Here is a 21,281-nt window from a genome sequence, read left to right as displayed (position 1 = left end):
CTCCCAGGCTCCTTGCGGCTTCGCCGCTTTCTTAGCGCGCTCAAATTGCTTAAAAACCCCAAGCTAAGCAGGCTCCTCTGCGGCGTGACCTCCCAAGGGAAGCAACTGGAGATGCGCCTGATTTTCAAACTCGACACCAGTCATTCGCGCGGCCTAAATTGCGACTTCCGTTTCCTTTATATAAGCCCCGCGCGCGCACTGTACTTTTTTAATTTCAATTTCAGATCCCTGGCGTATACAAGTGTTGCACATGGTTTTCCACTGATGGAGGGCCAAACCCGAAACGTCTGGAAACTTTACCCGAAATATGGCACTTTTATTCATGATTATTCTTACTGAACACTTACATGGAAGTCTTTCCCCAAGGCCACGCAGCTGACGGAAATTTTTCGGTAAATCCTTGATTAATATATTGTTCACAAAGTAACAACATTGCCTACTGAGGTTGGCGGCAGAAAAGTACCTGACCTACTTAACCCATGCTGTTTTCTTAGACCAAGGACAATCTTTACGGAATGCATCAATTCATTGATACGAAACGCAGTTAAGAAAGGATTGACCACCGAATTAAGAAAAAGAAATACTGATAGTGACTCTCTGAGAGCCAACAACCACTTTTCACCACGGCAAACATCACAGTTTGCTTGCAAAAGAATTGCTACAAAATATGGGATGATTGAGATAATTAGGGAAAATAAAATGAGAAACGAAGTTGTAGCAATTTTTCGTTCCATTTGGGCAGTTTTTAATCGTCTCCTATCGAAAAGTGTTGGGTTGCTGGGCATGGATGTTTGCCTTTGAAAGTCAACTCGAGAGCGTTTTCTTAAAACGAAGAATATCCCCATGTAGGCTAAAATGGTCACAAGAGGAAATGTCGTGTGCAAATGTATATCTATTAGAAGGTAAACATCAATTGGAATTCCAGTCAGTTGGATTGAGGCAAAAATCGATGAAAAAACCATTATGCTTGTGTTGCATAAAGCAAGTTTCCTTGGTTTTACTTTGTGAAGATAGAAATGAGGAAACACAACAGCCACGAAGCGATCTACTGACATCGCCGTCACCAACAGAATAGAACTGTTAACTCCAATGTAACCCAATATTCTAGCAATGTCGCCTTCTTGTGTGATTTGTTTATCACCAAAAGCGCACAAAAATCGAGTTATTGCTTCTGAGGAGCAAACCACGATTCCAACATACAGATCAACCGCTGACATGAACACCAAAACTACCGAGAACGTTTTCCTGAAGCAGCGAAGAGGATTCCTGTACAACGCGGTCAACACAATTGCATTAGGAACAGAAATGACTATTGACAGCAGCGCAAAAGGTATTCCAGTTCCAAGACACAGTGATTTCTCAAAGACTCTCTCCATTGCAAAGCTAAAATTAAGGAGAATCTTTTGTTACTGAAACAGAAGAATACGATGGTGTAATATCGTTGTTCGTCTTTGGATCGGAGCAAACACAAGGTTCTATAAAAGGTCTGGATTTCCGTCATATTTTCATTTTATATCCTCTTCCCGTCACTACTAATCAAACAAAGAAAGAGCTTTGTTTTCCTGTATTTACTTTTCGTGCAATTAAATTAAACCGCAAAATTTAACGAGTTAGCAATACTATTAAAATAACACCTGCTATGAAATAAAGATTGGTATGTTAAGCAGCAGAGCCACTGTTTGAAATTATTGAAACATATTTCCAAACTAAGTAGTGCCCTGAATAATCTAGACGCTGTGTTAGCTTGTTTTACAAGATTATCCCCATATAATGAGACTATCTAGCCGGAAGTAATTGTCCACTTTTCAGTTGCCTAATTAGCGAGATTACAAGTTCACCCAGTGTAAAACCAAACACCACAATTTAAAATGTAGTTTCTATAGCCATGGCCATTTTAAAGGAGAGAAAGATAGAAACCAAACACATGAAGACTTACTGCCAACATCGCGTTCAAAGTTTCAAGACACTTTCTCTCACTCTATCCTCTGACACATTTAATCATGCATTATTTATTATTTTATTGCATCTTTAAGTACCGTAAACTGATCTAGGGGAGGCCTCCCCCTCAGCCCTCTTTACTTTGGGTATAAAAAGAAAAAATCGCAGAGAGAAGAAAAGCCAGCAGAGCAAGCAACCCCCCTCCCCACCCCCCCCCCCCCCCCTTAGCTCAAGATCTGGATCCACCACTGGCCGCTTACAAGCCCAGGGCTTCTACAACTTCGTAAGGGCTTTTAGATGAGCTGATAAACGGAGGGGCTTATGTCCGAGGGGGCTACTACCGGAATTTAAAAAACAAAAGGTTTCGAAATGAGCTATAGCTGTACATGTTGATGGAAACATGTTTTTCATTTAATGGTAATTAAGAATTAAAACATCATAATAAAAAGAAATTCAAAACAAGGAAAGCTAGAGGGGAGTTATGTCCGGGGGGAGGGGGTGGCGGCTTATAACCGGATGTATTTTTTGGTCATTTTGTCGGTAGATGGGCCTATACCCGGAGGGCTTTATAAGCAGCAGTTTACGGTATGCCTGTATACAAAAGTAGGATTTGATGGTTTTTGCTTATTAAAATAATACAAAGATCTTATAAAGATTTGTTATACGCTAGGGAAGTTTGTTCCCCAATCGCAAGACAAATTGCGCGAGACGCTGCCTTAAACGGCTTCGAAAAATTCTTTGAGTATTTCCCAAGGTTTTCGTTGCAGTAATAATTGTTTACCCATAGAGTGAACCTTGATTGCACTTCGTATTTTTACTTTTTTTTTACTTTTGAACTTTTTCTCTTGACTTTATGTAATGCCTCCTGTAACTAAAGCGTTGCTAGACGTGTTCATCTAAAGGGGTGTTTCAATGGGTAGCTTTCGGTGCAAAATGTATTGCAGCATAATTACGAGACAATGAGTAGGAAGAAAAATTTCCTTCTATAGTGCTAAAGTTTTTAAAGGCATCATTGTGTATATTACGACAATATTTCTACAGGTTTATTAGATTTTTGGAGATACGTTTGGCTAGTGACTTTTCACAAAAGATAATGGTGTGGCAGCGGTGGGATTCGAACCCACGCCATCGAAATGACTGGTGCCTAAAACCAGCGCCTTAGACCACTCGGCCACGCTACCAGCTCTTCTTACAGTTTTGATATTATTTAATAATAAGACTACTCGCCCTCGTTTTCTAGTAATTAACTGGTTTTTGTTTTTTTTTGTTTTGTTTTGCTTTGCTTTGCTTTGTTTTGTTTTGTTTTGTTTTGTTTTGTTTTGTTTTGTTTCTTGCTGTCGTTGTTCATTCATCCTATTTTCGTTTTAGGCTTGGCTTATAAAAATTTGGCGGGACGTATCTCCCCAGAACGAACTAAGATCTGTTCGTTACATTTTAAGCCAACTGTTTCTTGTAAAAGTTTGACAGGTGGCCGATATTTAATAGATGATGCAGCATCTCCCAAAAGGAAGGCGTCACGTAAGCGGTCGCAACATCCCTCTTCAGCAGTTGAGATGCCAATCTTCCGTAGCGTGAGCGAAAACAGCGATCCTCCGCTTCGGACGAAATCAGCGATTTGCGCGCACATTAATATATATATTGCAAAGCTAGAAAAACAAATAAAGTCTCTACCGCTAGAAATTAAGCATCCTTTGAAGAACGTCGACGAGCTTCTCAACAGCCTGTTTGGAATGACAAGATTAAAGACTCTGATTCGGACATCAATTTTTACACGGGATTTCCAAATTGTAAAACCCTTCTAGTTGCTAAAAGTTGTTTTAAACCCAGGTGAGAATGGTGAGAACATTGTTTATGCTAACAGCACTACAGAAGATTTAGAATTTTCAGTATCAAGTGATGTGGATTGGTGCCAGGGCATCGAAAACTCAGTACCCTGGATGACTTCTTTATGGTCCCTGTCAGAATGAGGCTTGCGTTATTTGAACTTGATTTGGCCCACAGATTCAGAGTGCATGTTTCCACAGCAAACAGGATCTGCATTTCCTGGGTCAATTTTTCGTACTTAAAATTGGGCTACCTCAACATTTGGTCGGACAGACAGAAATTAGACAAGGCAATGCCCCAGTCATTCAAGGACAAATACCCCAAAACAAGGGTCATTATTGATGGAACAGAGATCAAGTGTTAGAGCCCATCCTCTTTACTTTTGCACAGTACAAGAGCCATAAAATATGTAAAGACCTCTTTGAACCTATTGGTGTTGGCGGCCTAAACATCCCCCCGTTTCTTGGTTTGCGAAGTCAACAGACCCTTTTAAAAGTCATTACCACTCAAGAAATAGCATCAGAGCGAATTCATGTAGAAAGTGCCATAAACAAGGTGAAAAACTTCTACGTTTTTGATCAAGCTATTCCACTGTTTTTAGCTGGTAGTCTGACTCAAATGTGGACTGTTTGTAATAATTAGTAGGTGGTTTGTATCTCTAAATATCAGGGAGGTGTCCTTTTAAAACTTTACTTTAGTAAGTAGAAGTAATTTGTCATCCACTGATACCGCTTGCTAATGTTGCCATAACAGTGACTGTGCCAGTTGTTGGGACAGCACACACTTCAACTGGCACTGGTAGTGCCTTGAAATATTTAGCAAAGTGCTTAAAGAAAAACTGTTCTAATTTTACCAACATAGTGGTAACAAAGTCTGCATTATAGTAAATACGTTTAATGACCATCCCTTGAAATGTGTAGGTAACAAAGTGGCACCACCTTGCCTCTGTTATTCCCATTTGCCCTTAAACCTGATAATAGAATTTGTGGTTTGTCTTTAAAACTGGGAAGCCATCATTCAGCTGCAGATTAAATTGACTATCACCAGCACATGCTGTCTTGGGTATGACATTTCGGTGTTTGCAGGGGCATTTTTTGGTGTTTGCAGGATGATTTTTCGCCCTATGGATGGACTCACTCTGGTTTTAACCACTTCTGCTTCGAAGATATCCATGGATGTTTCTCCGATGGTTTTCTTCCTGGCAATTTTAGACGTGAATTTAGCCTGGTTGGATCTCACGTGGTTATAAGACGGCAAGAACTCAGTAGTCTTGAAGTGTTCCAACCATGCTCAAAACAGGCTAAGCATGGGTCTACCTGTTTAGTTCTTCCCTCGAAACCTTTTGTCATGGATTTGACAGTGCATGTTGATATATCTTCAAATCCAGGACCTGAATCTAACCAAGAAGCTACCTCAAGGTCGGTTGGATTATATCATCATTCGTTTCGGTCGCCACAGCTTATTACATATCCAAGAAGTGAGTTGTTATCAGTGCGGCGTTTTTCGCCGGCTCGTTTGCCTTTTCATCTGGTTTCGGTCTTAAAGGATTTCAGTTTGCTTCGGGCAAGAGGATGTAGAGCAGGTGTATGGGCGAAGTCACGAACGAGGCAGAGGAGCATAAGGACGGTTGTTTCAAATCGAAATGATCGTTTTTCGAAATTTGCATCTTTGCTTAATCGCGACAATCTCGTGAAGGTGCAGATCTCACAAGTTGCTAACACCCAGGATACTTCTCACGCGATCAACTTTTGTTTGCTCAATTCCAGGTCAATAAGGAATAAATCTAGCGTACTGAAAGACTTTGCTGTTGACAAGGATATCGATCTTCTTGCTTTGACGGAGACGTGGCTCAGACCTGGAAATATTGATTGTGTTGAGATTGGTGATTTATGTCCCACTGGTTATGATTTTATCCACATTCCACGGGAATCGAGAGGTGGTGGTGTCGGCTTGCTTTTCAAAGAAAGTATGGATATTAAATGCAAAAATAGTGAGTGGAACACTTCCTTCCAGTCGTTCGAATTCTTGGATGTTCGTTTCAAGAGCTCAAAGATGATCAGGATGATAATTATTTACCGCCCACCGTCATCTGTGCCTTTGTCAACATTTTATCGTGAATTTTCTCTCCTGCTTGAGGAATTGGCCACAGCATCAGGCGAGCTTTTAATTGTCGGTGATTTTAATCTATATGTGGATTCTTCGCGTGATGTCAACGCATTGCATTTTTGTGACCTAATAGCGTCTTTCGATCTGAAACAATGGGTGACTACGCCGACTCACACAAGTGGTCATATCTTGGATTTAATCATTACTAGAAATCAGTGTAAACTTATAGACAATGTTATGGTTCATGACCCTTTGATTTCTGATCATTACGCTATTTTTATGCATTTATTATTGCACAAACCACAATTTCCAACAAAAACTATTCGCCACCGGAAGCTGCGTTCGATTGATTATGCTGAATTCAATGACACTATCATGAATTCGTCCTTGTTTGATGAATCACGGCGTGATTTGGATTCGTTAGTTGATTCCTATCATCGGGTCTTGAAGTCCACCCTTGATGTTTATGCCCCCGAAAGGACCCGTAAGGTAGTTCTTCGTCCTTGTGCGCCTTGGTATTCAACTGACATTAGTGTTCAAAAGAACATAAGGAGGAAGCTCGAACGTAACTGGCGACGTACAAGATTACCTGCAGATAGAGAACGGTATGTGTTTCAGAACAGTGTTGTTAATGACATGATTGCCTCCGCGAAGCACACATTTTATTCATCAGTGATCCAGGAAAACTCAGGGAACTCTGGACGTCTTTTTAAGACAATAGAGAAGCTTCTGCACTCCAATCCAGTCCAGCGTTATCCATCTGGGCCTAATAACTGTTCTCTGTCCGAATCATTCGTTGAATATTTTAGTGACAAAATTGTTAAAATCCGCAATGATCTTGACAAAGTTGATGGAACTCTGAATGACGGTCAAGTTACTTCATGCAATGCTGAGTCTGAAAGCTGTCGAGCTGGTCAGCTGCTAAGTGAATTTAAACTGGTCACTGAGGAGGTCGTATCTGGTTTCGTGAATCGCCTGTGTTCAAAGTCCTGTACACTTGATCCAATTCTATCTTCAGTGTTCAAAGGGTGCCGTCATTATCTGCTTCCAATGATCACTCGTATAGTTAACTTGTCTCTTACAAGTGGCCAAGTACCTGATAGATTCAAGGTTGCCATGTTGAAGCCGTTGTTGAAAAAGAGTGGAGCTGATCATGAACTATTTTCTAACTTTCGTCCTGTCTCGAATTTATATTTTCTATCCAAAGTTACGGAGAAAGCAGTTGCAGCACAATTAATGGACCACCTTAATGATAATGAAGGCTTATTAGAAGAATTTCAGTCGGCATATAAATCTCATCACAGTACAGAGACTGCGCTTGTGAGAGTTCAAAATGATATTTTGAAGGCTATTGACAATAACAGATCGGTTATATTACTATTGCTCGATTTATCGGCTGCGTTTGATACTGTCGATCATTCGATTTTGTTATCTAGACTACAGAATCGCTTTGGTATTAAGAACACTGCTCTTAATTCGTTTCATTCGTACCTTCACTCACGCGATCAGTTTGTTTCTGTTAATGGAATTGAATCGTCAAAGAAGAATTTACCCTACGGGGTACCACAGGGTTCTGTACTGGGACCCTTGTTGTATTCCCTTGATACAAGTCCGCTGGGTGACATAGCCAGAAAGCATAGCATACCGTTTCATCTCTATGCAGATGACACACAGTTGTACTTGTCGTTTACGTCCAACTGTCCTAATCATCTATCAAGCTCAAAGATGGCCGTAGAATTATGTGTTAAGGACATTGGGGACTGGATGCTGCGCAACAAACTTAAGTTAAATCGGGATAAGACTGAACTTTTGGTTATTAGTTCTAAATATCGTCCACGACCACCCCTCGACTATATACGAGTTGGTGATGAAGTAATCAAGTCTAGTAAACAGGCCAGGAATTTAGGAGTTGCATTCGATCAATGTTTGGATTTCAAAGAACACGTTAAAATAACCTGCAAGAGCGCATTTTTCCGCATTCGTAGTATAGCTAAAATTAGGCGATACCTATCCCAGAGTACTACTGAGACTATTGTTCACGCTTACATAACATCGCGTTTGGACTATTGTAACGCCCTACTGTATGGTCTCCCAAAGTATCTGATTAATAGACTTCAGCTTGAACAGAACTCAGCAGCTCGCCTTGTTACCTTGACTAGACGGCAGGAACACATCACACCAATACTAAGGAGCTAACATTGGTTGCCAGTTCATTTTAGGATTATTTTCAAAATATTGTTATTAACTTACAAAGCTCTGAATGGACTGGCCCCTGATTACATTAGAGACCTACTGCGATTTAACATTTCTGGTCGGACACTAAGATCTTCAAACAACAGGTTACTTGATGAGCCTAGAGCAAATCTTAAAACGTATGGTGAAAGGGCTTTTTCCGTGGCGGCACCAAGGCTCTGGAATAAACTACCCCTCCAGATCAGACTTTCATCATCAGAGGCAGTTTTTAAGGCTAATCTTAAGACTTATCTTTTTAAGCGTGCATTTGATTTGTAGTTTTTACTTTTTATTTGCAGTCTAATTGTATTATATAGCGTATTTAATTCTTAGTATTTTAACTTTTAGGATTTGGGATTTTAGGTCTTTAAAGAATTAGGATTTTAATGTTAAAGTATTGTAAAGCGCCATGGACAATTGGTGGAAAATGGCGCTATATAAATGTATATTTATTTATTTATTTATTTATTTAATTTCAGCAATTTCCTATTGGGTGTCCTTTGTCTCATCAGGTGGGCTTTACATTCATGTTCAATACCGTTTAACAAGGGCTCTGGCAAATTTCTTAGGTTTCCAGAGGTATTCATGTCCCTAACAAGCCGCTTAAGAAAAGAATTACTGATAGATTTTCGATTTAAAATGTCTCCAAATGTTGAAGCTGTCGATCTGGATCTGCTTTCACTCCACCATCGGCTATTGTTGCGTTGTGTTTGTGTTTCATACCGAATGTAACAGCATCCTCCTGTTCACTTATTTTCAAGGAAGCATAAAATTACTGATGTTGTGAAGGGCACCATGTGACAATAAACAGGGGGGAAAATAAGATACTGGTAAAGATGGATAAATTGTTATGGGAACACTGTCACTGTTACGTTGCTTGGAAAAGTCAACATTGCATGCAACTTTGAAGTTTCCTTCAGTGGGTGCCATTTGATAGCTGAAATATCCTCCCAAGGGTGCAGGCCTAACTCTGGTGGATACTTTTTCACCCTCAGCATTCATGTACGAACTGCGCCCACAATTCTTGCTCAACTTTTGCAAATGGGCTTTGAAACTTTCAATCTTTGGGACTGTCTTAATTGCACGATACAATGAACAAGAAATGCCAGGTGACGTTTGTACTGAAGTGCTAATTTGGGTTTCTTAAAAACCATGTTCATCAATGGTTCTGATGAGATGCTTCTTCCTCTAGGCTTGTGCCACTGCTGGGGAAGGGAGGTGCAAACCAAATAATTAACAATTAGATTATGAGTTCGAGAGAGGTGATAGTTGATTCGGCCTTCGGCCTCATCAACTATCGCCTCATAGAAATCGAGAGCGAATAATCTAATTGTTTTAGTAGAATTCTAACTGAAATTAACGCAAATAACGGTTTCCAATTATTTTTGTACGCATTATTGAACTTCACACTATAACAAAATCGCAGGTATTGAAATGTCCTTGGTAAATTTGCAGGTGTTTACGCGCGCGCACCCGTTAACTCAATAATTTCATGATTTTAAGGTGAAGAAACTCTTATTATTCTTCTTTTAGTCGTCTCAGGAATTTAATGATCCATTTACATCTAAACTTTCTGCCAAAAATTCGGAAAAACGATAAAAACGTCGCATTTCGTGGACGACCGACAGCCACCGCACTCGAATGGCCATGGTATACGAGTAGCTCAACCAATCAGATTGCAGCATTTGCATTAGTATACTAGTAGAATTCTACTAGTCAGGAATAGATTTCGTTTTTGTCATGTAGTAATGAGAAACAAGATACATTAGGCCCACAGCATGATTATAAAAACCCTAGAGATCCAGGTACACAGGTGCAAGATGATGCAGGGACATATAGGGTTGTTTAGTGGAAATTGCTAACCTAATGTTACGCGGGGATTCATTTCTCCGCAGACTTCGATAGCAGAGGCCTCTGAAGCAAAAGGTCTTGCTTCCCTTGTGGTGCTCGACTAAAACATTGTGGAGGTATATATCCTTCAATAAAAAAAAAAAAATCGCACCACGGTCAAACGGTTTCATCACCATGTAGTCAGGGGAATGTTGAATGTTTTTAACAGAGTTTCTAACATACCTCACAGTAGAATTCTACTTGCATAGGCGAAAGTCGTCCAAAATTTTGTCCATATCTATCTCTTGGGGACAGAACCGGAGTTTTTCTTCTTTCTCTCTAACAATTTCTGAATTACTCTTTTTAGTTTGAACAGAAGAAGCTGCTTTCCCTTGATCGCCATTTTCATTTTGCTGAACGCCTGTCGTCGCTGCGGGTGAAGTGTTTGGAAATACTTCTTTCGCTCTAGGAAAGTGAATAGAGAACGCCTATCTTAAAATTGTCATCTTTCTTTCTCTTTTGATCTTTAATAATCATTATTGATACACCGTAAAAAAAATCATCAGGTACAATAATTCCAATAAAATGTCTAAGATCCTAAACCTAAAATTCTAATACTAATATTATATTAACTTACAACAATACATCAAATACAAGGAAATAATGAAACGAACGTCGTCGTCGGCAGCCGTTCGTCTCGGGAGAGGATGGTGTAGCGCTATGTCGATGCGGAACATCGTCTCGAGTGGCTATAGAGTCCCACTCTGGAGTGGCACTCTGTTGCAAATAACGCAGACGAAGGAGGATGGTGCTGCAATTGAGGCAGCCCTGGTCTTCTTTCTGGTTCTTTTCAAGGCCTGCTGGTCATTTCTGGTATTCTCAGCCCTCCCGACTCCTGAAGATACTGCATGTCGCCAGGCCACTCTGATGTCAGCTACTTCTTCCCGTGTGTTTGGATCAATCTCTGCTTTCTTCATGTCTCGCTTGCAAACATCCTTGAAGCGGAGCTTTGGCCGGCCAACAGGTCGGGATCCCTCGCGTAGCTCTCCATAGAGCATGTCTTTTGGGATGCGGCCATCGTCCATGCGACGCACATGCCCGAGCCAGCGGAGACGCCTTTGCATGAGCAGCATGAACACGCTCGGAATGCCAGCTCGCTCAAGAACCTCAGCATTGGTTACTCTGTCCTGCCACTTGATGTGCAGGAGGCGTCGGAGACAGCGGAGATGGAAGCTGTTGAGCCGCTTCTCTTGCCCGGCGTGGGATGTCCAGCACTCGATGCTATACAGAAGAGTGCTGAGGACACAGGCTTGGTAGACACGGGGCTTGGTATTTACCGTCAACTGGCTGTTCTCCCAGACGCACTTGCCGATCTTGGCCATAACTGCAGCGGCCTTGGCAATCCTGGTGCTGATTTCTGTATCAAGGGAGAGGGAGCTTGTCATTGTGGAGCCCAGGTAGGTGAAAGAGTCCACCACTTCAAGGGTTGTGCTGTCGATGGTGATGACAGGAGTGGAGTCTGTGTCCTGGGCCATGATGTTGGTCTTTTTGATGCTGATAGTCAAACCAAACTCTTTGCAGGCATGGGATAGTCGGCTTATTAAAATGTAGGCTTATTAAACGTAGGCTCATTAAAATGGTTTCAAAATTTATTCAACGAAAGCTTACATGAAATCTTAAACAGTCTAGTTGTGCCTTCACTGTTAATTCTTTGAGGCTCACATTCTTGCTGCGAAGAAGTTCTTTAAGTTCGTTTACATGCATCTTTTCCACAGGTCTGTCCATGCTCACGTTGAAAACAGACAACGTACAGTAGAAGCTAAAAATGCATTTCAATAAAATACGTCGCCATTGTGTTGCGTTTTCAACGCTCAAATCTGCATAACAATGCATAACAATGAAAATGCAAACGCTGATTTAGTAAAAATACTGACCTTTACAGCTCCCCAAATATCTACTTAGGAATATTTCGACGACATATCTCCTTAAACCAGCTTTCGATTTTTGCATCCGATTGCGAAGTGCAAAAGCTACAAAATTCCTAGGAAAACAGAACTAGCCAGCCCTTAGCAATGGTTGCTACCAAAAAGCTCCGCTTTGGTGCTATCGTCGCCATGTTTGCAATCGGTGTATGTCCCCTTTCGAGATCATAGCAATGAATTCCAAAACGTTGTCCGTAGGAGTTGAATAAAGCACTAAGCTAAATTTAGCAGCAACGAAGCCTGGAAAAGGATGAAAGTATTGCCGAGATCTTTTGAAGAACTCAGCTGTCACTGAAATACTCCAGTAAGACATAGTTTCGAAATCTTGCAGGTTTTCTCATAGTTAGTGGAGGGGACTGGTTGTGAAACCCGGCAAACTTCAAAGGGCCGGCCTTTTGTTTCGAGTTTGAGGTTGAGTTGCACCATCACGTGACATTCACCGTGCACACGCCAAACGGGAAAAATTAGCGTCCGGGCGGAGTGTGGGGGTATTCAGCGGGCATGCTTTTAAATAAAAAATATGTTGTGTAAGCGTCACGGAATATTTAAGTACCGTTCACACAGATAATTAGTTTATTTAGGTGTCATCAATTGTCATCAAATATCGCTTAAAGTGTGCATGCGCTCAATGTTGCACACCTGGTATCATTTTTATCTCTGTCTGCGAATTTATAATGCTCAATTTTTTTTCCCCTCTTCTGTACATTAGTTACAATTACGCCATTGCGCGTAGATCGTCTGGCAAAAATTCATTACAATCGCATGGGAGCATTCCGAGTTCTGCATTGATATAAAGCGGACAAACGTGGCCTTTTTCCGAGGCATAATGGGGTACGTTGTTCCATCACTGTGGCAGCTGACTAAGGTTTAATTAATTTAACGGCAAAGAAAAAAAGAAGAGTATTTTCTTAGTTTCACTCTTAGGTTTACTGACATGGAATCGATATAATGTTATGCCGTGTTCAAAACAACTGGTAAGAGGCTCAAGAATTTACAAATGGAATTAAGACTCGTTTCAAAACAAAAATCTTGTTTAAGACAAATAATCTGGGGCTAGTTTATAATGCAATCAAGTATAAAAATGGTTGTCAATGAGGGCACAAGAAGAATGGCTGTGAGAGGAGTTTGGAATAACTGAAACCGAGGCAGTTCGCATGGAAATATTAGACGCACCCGTCGCAGCCCACCCAGTCTTCTCCGTCATCATCTTGGCAAATCTTGCATAAATCCGCGTTCCTCCTGCAAGTAAGATTCCTTACTATGGCGATCTGACAGAACAAAGCAGCTTGAATACGATGACATATATTCTTCGAGATATTCTTTAAGATCACCCTCGAAAAAAACAAAGACATAGCCATTTTCCTTTTTATAATCATGCAAATGCAGACGGAGATATTCCTCGTCCACTTTGTCCGCCATATTTACATTTTAGGCGGGAAAAGTACATGTATGTCTTACTACGTATATGTATGTGCATGTGAAATGTCCTTTAATTTTACGGGATCACTTACACAACGTATTTTTATATAAAAGTGTGTCCGCTGAATACCCTCACACTCCGCCCGGGCGTTATTTTCCATTCACCCGGTTCACATGACTCCTGTGGGTGATGCCCGCTGAAAGTGCACCAAATTACGCGGGCGTCACCCGTCATAGTACGTACTATAGTACGAGCCTAGTACGGTAGGATGCTACAACCGGGCGATTTTATGCCGGCTGACTCTAAGGGTGAAGTCACATTTTACAAACCCGTCATATCAAAACCATTTGTCGTTTTATTCAAACTTCTGCTATGAAAAAATAACAAAAGCTGGAAAAATGACTGTTTATACCGTGAATTGATGACAACAAGCTATAAAACGACTGGCGAGTGGACTCACAGAGTCTGTAGGATCTTACATCCGAGTGTTTAAAATTATGGGTAGCTCTCGGTGAAAAGTAAACTTCCGAAGTCGCCTCTGATAAGGAAATTTCTCCTTTCATCTAAGCTACTTCAATGGAAATAACCGATGAAAAACTGTTAGCTTCGCAGATCGGAGATGGAAAGCTGCGAAGGGAATGAAATTGAACTCCTGGCTGTGTACTATAGTATGGGTATGGCCGGGTGAGGGAACTTTAAGGGTCATGTCACAGTACAGCCGTCTAAAATCGAGACCATTGTCATTTAATTCAATTTAGCTTCATTAAGGATTGTTATACTGTAAACTGGGGACTACAAACCATGAATCGAGTAATATTGCACTCCTGACCGCGTCGTGTAGAGTCTGTAGGATCCTACGGCCGGGTGATTAAAAGCTGGGTAGCCCTGACTGAACATGATCTGAACTCTAACAACGTACCATTTGATTTTTTACTCCCACGCAGTTCAGACAAAAGCGCGAAATACAGTAATAATGTTTTATGTCACTGTTTGCCGATAAAATTCCGCAAACGGAATGATTTTGGGCTCCTCCGGTTTCGTACTATAGGATGCTACGGTCGGGCGATTTAATGATGGGTAGCCCTCAGCGAAAAATTAAAATTCAAAAGTCGTCTCAGAAAAGGCCATTTCTCATTTCATTTACTCTTCTTGAATGAAAAATATTCGCTAACGCCGATAATCGGAGATAGAAAGCTGGGCTGTGTACTATAATATGGTTACGATCGGGTGAGTTTCTGCCGGGTAATTCTAACTGTTGAAGTCCCATTCTACAGCCGTCTCAAATCAAGACCATTATTGGCTTTTAATTTAAGCTTCTGTTATAAAAATAAAAGTAAATAGGGCTTGTTATACCGTGCATTGGGCACGGCAAGTCACGAAAGGAATGAAATTGCGCTCGTGGCCGCGTCGTGTAGCATCTGTAGGATCCTGGGGCCGGGTGATTTAATGATGGGTAGTCCTCGGTGAAAATTAAACTTCTGAAGTCGCCTCAAATAGGGAAATTTCTCCTTTCATCTAAGTTGCTTCAATGGAAATAACCGATGAAAAACTCTGAGTGTCGCCGATCTGAGATTGAAAGCTGTGAAGGAAATGAAATTGGACTCCTGGCTGTGTACTATAGTATGGGTATGGCCGGGTGAGGGAACTCTAAGGGTTAGTTCAGTTCACAATTTACAGCCGTCCCAAATCAAGACCACTGTCGTTTAATTTAAGCTTCTGCTATAAAAAAAAAACCTCAATAAGGATTGTTGTACCGTACATTGGGGACACCAAACCCTAAAAGGAATTAAATTGCGCTCCTGGTCGCGTCATGTAGAGGCTGTAGGATCCTACGGCCGGGCGATTTAATGGCAGGCAGCCCTAACTGAACTTAATCTGACATATAGCCGCTTACCATTTGATTTTTTAATGCCACACATTTCAGACAAAAGTGCAAAATACAGTTACAACGTCTCATGTCGCTGCCTGCCGATAAAAATGCCGCAAATGGAATGATTTTTTGCTCCTCTGGTGTCATGTACTCCGGGCATGTACTATAGGATCCTACGGCCGGGCGATTTAATGATGGGTATCCCTTGCTGAAAAGTAAACTTCTGAAGTCGCCTCAAATAAGGGAATTTCTCCTTTCATCTAAGTTACTTCGACAGAACGATGGAAATATCCGATAAAAAAACTGTGAGCGCCGCCGATCGGAGATAGAAAGCTATGAAAGGAATGAAATTGGACTCCTGGCTGTGTACTATAGCACAGGAACTCTGAGGGTGATTTATTTGACAATTTATAGCCGTATCAAATCAAGACCATTGTCATTTATTTAAGCTTCTGCTGCAAAGAAAAACGTCATTAAGGATTGTTAAACCTAACATTAGGGACAACAAGTCAGAAAACGAATTAAATTGCGCTCCTGGCCGCGTCATGTAGAGTCTGTAGGATCCTACGGCCGGGCGATTTAATGCCGGGTAGCCCTAACTGAACATGATCTGAAAAAAGCAGCTAACCATTTGATTTTTTAGTCCCACGCAGTTCAGACAAAAGCGCGAAATACGGGAAACAATGTTTTATGTCGCTGTTTGCCGGTAAAATTCCGCAAATGGAATGATTTTGGGCTCCTCCGATGCCGTACTATAGGATCCTACGGCCGGGCGATTTAATGATGGGTAGCTCTCAGTGAAAAATAAATTCTAAAGCCGCCTCAAGTAAGGCCATTTTTCGTTTCATCCACTCTTCTTGAATAAAAAATATTCGCTAACGCCGATAATCGGAGATAGAAAGCTGGGCTGTGTACTATAGTATGGTTACGATCGGGTGAGTTCCCGCCGGGTAATTTTAACTGTTGAAGTCCCATTCTACAGCCGTCTCAAATCAAGACCATTATTGGCTTTTAATTTAAGCTTCTGTTATAAAAATAAAAGTAAATAGGGCTTGTTATACCGTGCAATGGGCACGACAAGCCATGAAAGGAATGAAATTGCGCTCATGGCCGCGTCGTGTAAGCATCTGTAGGATCCAAGGGCCGGGCGATTTAATGATGGGTAACCCTCGGTGAAAAGTAAACTTCTGAAGTCGCCTCAAATAGGGAAATTTCTCCTTTCATCTAAGTTGCTTCAATGGAAATAACCGATGAAAAACTCTGAGTGTCGCCGATCTGAGATTGGGAATGAAATTGGACTCCTGGCTGTGTACTATAGTATGGGTATGGCCGGGTGAGGGAACTCTGAGGGTTAGTTCAGTTCACAATTTACAGCCGTCCCAAATCAAGGCCACTGGCATTTAATTTAAACTTCTGCTATAAAAAAAACCTCAATAAGGATTGTTGTACCGTACAGTGGGGACAACAAGCCATGAAACGAATGACATTGCGCTCCTGATCGCGTCATGTAGAGGCTGTAGGATCCTACGGCCGGGCGATGTAATGGCGGGTAGACCTGACTGAACATGACTGAAATAAAGCAGCTAACTATTTGATTTTTTTAATGCCACGCAGTTCAGACAAAAGCGACAAGTGCAGTAATAATTTTGGAATCCTGTCATGTGCTATGAGATCCCATGTTTGGGCTATTAATTCGATGCTAGTTTAGCATGCATAAGAGCTTGGTCCAACTTTGCTGTATTGACTGCGTGACATTTTTCTAAGTGATGATTGAAATCGCATTGACCTTTGTTGCGTAACATAGCTAATAACCGAACAAAGATTTTGCAATCAAAGTGCTATTGTCTTCCTCTCCATATCACATCTAACCAAGTTTCTGAGTCTTGCAATTTCTCTATTGTACCATGCCTAAACGTGTCAGGTGAGCACCTAAAATTTTCTATAGCACAAAGGGTGCAACTTGCTCCTTACCGGTCTTTTAATATATTTTTAAACTTAAACCTCCAGCCACCCTTGAGCGAGCCTATTTCCATTGTTGTTGATATGCAGTTATCCGTACATCTACATACGAATTTATTTGTTTTCGTTTGGTAAACATTTTACATACATTTTTTTTTCCTTTTTCAGACAAAACAAGTCACACTTGAACGGTTTTAACCTTTTCTGCAAAGAGATCGCTAGAGTAGACGGTGGGTTCGTTTTCTTACGTTCTTATGCTGGAATCTTGGTCACTTATAATAAAACATGAATAGCAACTCTGTCGTGCCCCGAGTCGACGATGTTAAAAACGGCGTGTTTGGTAGCGAGAATTCGTTATTGAGAAGAGGTTTGCGATTTTTGGACAAAATTGTAATTTTTCTTTGAACGATTTTTTACAGAACAAAAAAAAGACATGACCTTTGAAGAGAGGAATTCTTTTCTTGCTGAGAGGTGGCGTGAGCTTCCAGAGGACGAAAAGGAGGATTTCAATAGCAGAGTACTCTCAGATGAAGTTGTTTCTGATAAAGAGCAAGTAAATAGGACACTCAAGAAAGTTAAACGGGAGGTAAAGCAATTTTAAAATGTTTCGTAAATTCACCAATAAACTTGTTAAAATTTCTTCTGTTCCTTGTCTTTTTATTTTTCAGTGTCAAAACCTAAAGGATTTAGGTGTTAAGTGTCTTTTTATTTGCGACACTGGCAACGGAAGTATGGACGTTCTTGGCCATCCAAGGACAATACAATTCGTAGAGAATTTCCGGCTGGCTCCAAAGTTTTACTCGTTTGTCAATGGCGAAGGTCAGTTCAGTTCAGTTCATTTCAACGTGATTTGAGATCTCTGATCAATCTACGAAATGTCGCAATGTTTAACAGTCATAATTTTGTCACCTGTTATTTCGGTTTTGTCAGGAGCATCCGGAGAAGAAAGGATAACGACGTCCTCCCGATCGGAAAAGGAAGACTTGCGTCGCCAAGTAATTGACCTCTTCAACAGGAAATACAGTAAGTTACTTTTCCTTAAAGCTCTCTGCTCGGTATGTGTTCCATCGTTACCAAACCCAAGTATAAATATCAAGTACAACGATGAGCTGTACTTGATGAAGAATGTCTTACGTTAAACAAACGTTTCCGTATATTTTTCGTGGAAAAGTTATCGGCACGTAGTCGTTTACATTATGAGAAAATTTTAGCGTTAGATTTGTTTAAATTTATGGATGGAAAGTTGGTGTTTCTTTTTTTTCTTTCCTACTCTCTTTCTTTCTTTACTTCTTTCGTTCATTCGTTTATTCGTTCAGAAGATGAAAACTGTGAAGCGGCTCTTTGCCAGCAGGTTCCTGAAAGGAAAAAGAGGAGAGGTGAACGGGCTGAAAACCAGCAAAATTGGGTTTACTGCGAGGACTGCTTTAAATGGTTTCATTTTGAATGTGTCGGAATAGAGAGAGTTCCGGATGGACCGTACTTCTGCGGTTGCAAGACGAAAGAACTTAACCCGTCGTGAGTGTGTGATACTTTTTTCTTATCGCCCACTGAACGTTTCACATCTTTTGCGAGTTGTCAGATGATAGCTCTGCTTTCGTAACCAACTTGTATTTCTTTTTCTCGTCAATCAGGAATTATCCATCCGGAATGTCACTTTTTCAATCTCCGGAACTCGCAGGTTTGAAGGTAGTATCCACAATCCAATTAGGGTGATATTAGCAGACTTCCCCTGTCTTTTTCAAATAGAAACAAAAAGAAGCCTTGATTCCTTCCAAATCGTCAATAGTTATAATTCATTGAATGCATGAAATAGTTGTGCATCAATTATTTTCTATCTCGGTTATGGCTTTTAAGGGGTTCTAAAAATTGTATAATATTAAAATCTATTTACAGGACCACCTTAAGAATATCCTTTACGGGAACACCGCCAGCGCTAGGCATGGCCTTTTTAACGCCAGAAAGGAACACGAAGTTCTGATACACAGTTGTGACTGTACCAGTTATTTCACCGGGTCAAAGGTATGTGCAAAATTGTTGATAGTAGCTGTCTTTTTTTGTTATCAGTTAATTTATTCATTCGTAGAGTGTTTCGCTTATTATCGTGTTAATGATTATGATTACAGTTGTGATTGTAATTCAAGCACTTCTTAAAAAGTGTTGTAATTCTTTTTCCTCGGACAGATCAGAGGATTTACTAATGAAATAAAGTCATTTTTGCCGAGCATTTGGTCAGACTTTAAGCCAACCAACACCAGGATGATGAGCTACCTCATGTCCGTCTTAGTTCCTGAGGTAAGTTAGTCCTTCCTTTCTTTACCAGATGCTGCTTATCTCTCAACTTTTCAATACCTGCTCTCCTACTCGCCTTACCAGCCTAATGTCTCACCTACCTAGAGCTGTTTTCGTTATTAGAGATTTTCTGTAGTTACCCTCTACCTATTCTCTGATGTACTTTTGTGAAATGTTTATTTGTTTGTGATATATTAAATAAGGCAAACGTCGGTAATTCTTATGAACACCATATTGCAGTTTCACTATTTTTCTTTGATATTATTTTTGATTACCATAGGCATTGATTTATGTGGTTACGATTAAAGAAGGTTGCTCAAGACAAACCGCGGAGAAGTTATTTGCAGTAAATCGAAATGCAGCAGATGCAGGACAAGACAAGAATCGAAGCGAGGAGACTGATTCGGAATAATGTCAGGAAATGTCTGTCAGGAAATGCTGTCTGTTATGATTGAACATTAAAGAGATGAAAATGTAACTTTAAACGGTACACGTTTTCTTCTTATTTTAACTTGCAAACGATTTTGGTTTTTCAAGAGGAAACTTGCAAATAAAGGTAGCCATACCCCAACACAGAACTCTGAAATTTATTTCTTAGACTTACTTCCACGAAGAATAACGGTGTAGAGCATATACCCCTAGTATAATCTGAGTCCGAAGAAGGAGATCCTGTAATGCGCCCTTTCATGTGCGTTGCCTGTCCGAAATTTTATATTGGTGAAAAATAACTACGATGCAATACGCTAGCGGGAAAGACATTGTAAACAGATTGATGTCAGAGAAATGAAATACCTTCTATGCCTCCATGGGCTTTAATAACTATGCAGACCGACGCAATTGATGTTTTCAGTTTTTCTTGTGTCTGAGTTTGCACAAACTGAAAAACACCTCAATAACCCTAACTGATCTGAACAACTATAGTGGTCCAACCTATCTGTGCATATAGGTTGGCTCGGAGGGAGAGGGACACTCAAGGAAAGTTTGGTGGGGTCAAGTTAGGCGAGGCCCTCAAAGCCTGACACTTTTTAACAAAGTATCCGTTCATTTCGATATCCTGTTTAAGAAAAGAGACCTTTATTCGTGACCCGGATTTGCTTTTCAGTTAACGTACAGAAACTGTTTTTATTTACAACTGACATCACAGAATTGTATTAAAAAAAATTGTTGGTATCCAGGCTTCCGGTGCAGAAACACACCCTGTTCAATTGTCCGAGAAGCTAAATACAAAGTTATATACCCTGTTTAGAGGGAGTGCCTTCCCCCGGAGGGTAGTCAGCCTATTCCGGGCGGATCACATTGGCTATTTAAAGAACGTGGTTTGTCGATCTGATCATGACCAATTTCTAACATTTCGACGGATCAGAACAAGTTACGTTGTTAGGCCGGTTAGGCTAGTCAGTTGAATTCTTATTATGGACATTGGAATCACAACGAGCACCACGCAGTATTTAACCTTTTTATCAGAAAGGATCGCGGGAAATTTTTCTTGGTTTTAAATAATAAGCATAGCAATATTGCCTGAAGATATCACCATAAACACACAGGAACGAAACTTCTCTTTCCCGTTGACGGTTTTGTATGCGGAAATTCGACTGCCTCGCAACGCCTTGTGGATTTAAAGGAGTGAGAATGATTTGACGGTCTGAGTGTTATAGCTTGATACACGGAAATTTTTAGCGTTCTGTATATTTTTAGGATTTCACAGGTACATTACAATACTTTGGAGACCGGTCATTATTCAGAGGGTGGGGAGGGAGGCTAATGCAAAACTAAGCATACCAAGCTTCCTTTTCTTCAGACTGTCCCTTTTCGCTACGTACAATTATCTCTA

The 21,281-nt window shown here is 40.7% G+C and overlaps 3 protein-coding genes and 1 non-coding gene across 4 annotated transcripts; 2 read left to right on the top strand and 2 right to left on the bottom strand.

Moving 5' to 3' along the window:
• Positions 1-295: 295 nt before the first annotated feature.
• LOC149104624 (uncharacterized) lies at positions 296-1,617 on the bottom strand. Its single transcript, XM_089270920.1, has one exon. The coding sequence runs from the start codon at positions 1,374-1,376 to the stop codon at positions 417-419; it is 960 nt and encodes a 319-aa protein (XP_089127046.1). The 5' UTR covers positions 1,377-1,617; the 3' UTR covers positions 296-416.
• Positions 1,618-3,037: 1,420 nt separating this feature from the next.
• Trnal-uag (transfer RNA leucine (anticodon UAG)) lies at positions 3,038-3,119 on the bottom strand. The gene has a single exon. It is a non-coding gene; the product is annotated as a tRNA-Leu (tRNA).
• Positions 3,120-5,109: 1,990 nt separating this feature from the next.
• LOC149104622 (uncharacterized) lies at positions 5,110-10,399 on the top strand. The gene is made up of 3 exons (XM_089271319.1): positions 5,110-5,180; positions 5,529-6,960; positions 10,298-10,399. Exons 1-3 carry the CDS (start codon positions 5,110-5,112, stop codon positions 10,397-10,399), a joined length of 1,605 nt encoding a protein of 534 aa, XP_089127445.1.
• Positions 10,400-16,491: 6,092 nt separating this feature from the next.
• On the top strand, positions 16,492-19,869 carry LOC110069532 (uncharacterized). Its single transcript, XM_089271318.1, has 9 exons — positions 16,492-17,391; positions 17,581-17,747; positions 17,830-17,980; positions 18,092-18,295; positions 18,478-18,676; positions 18,793-18,847; positions 19,055-19,180; positions 19,343-19,453; positions 19,731-19,869. The coding sequence occupies exons 2-9, from the start codon at positions 17,595-17,597 to the stop codon at positions 19,860-19,862; spliced, it is 1,131 nt and encodes a 376-aa protein (XP_089127444.1). The 5' UTR covers positions 16,492-17,391; positions 17,581-17,594; the 3' UTR covers positions 19,863-19,869.
• The last annotated feature ends 1,412 nt before the right edge of the window (positions 19,870-21,281 follow it).

This window comes from Orbicella faveolata, unplaced genomic scaffold (assembly GCF_042242905.1).
Source record: "Orbicella faveolata isolate gen_17 unplaced genomic scaffold, um_ofav_v1 contig_34, whole genome shotgun sequence".
Taxonomy (NCBI): Eukaryota; Metazoa; Cnidaria; class Anthozoa; order Scleractinia; family Merulinidae; genus Orbicella; species Orbicella faveolata.
Note: the sequence above shows the minus strand (reverse complement) of the source record. Positions and strands in the feature narration are given on the sequence as shown.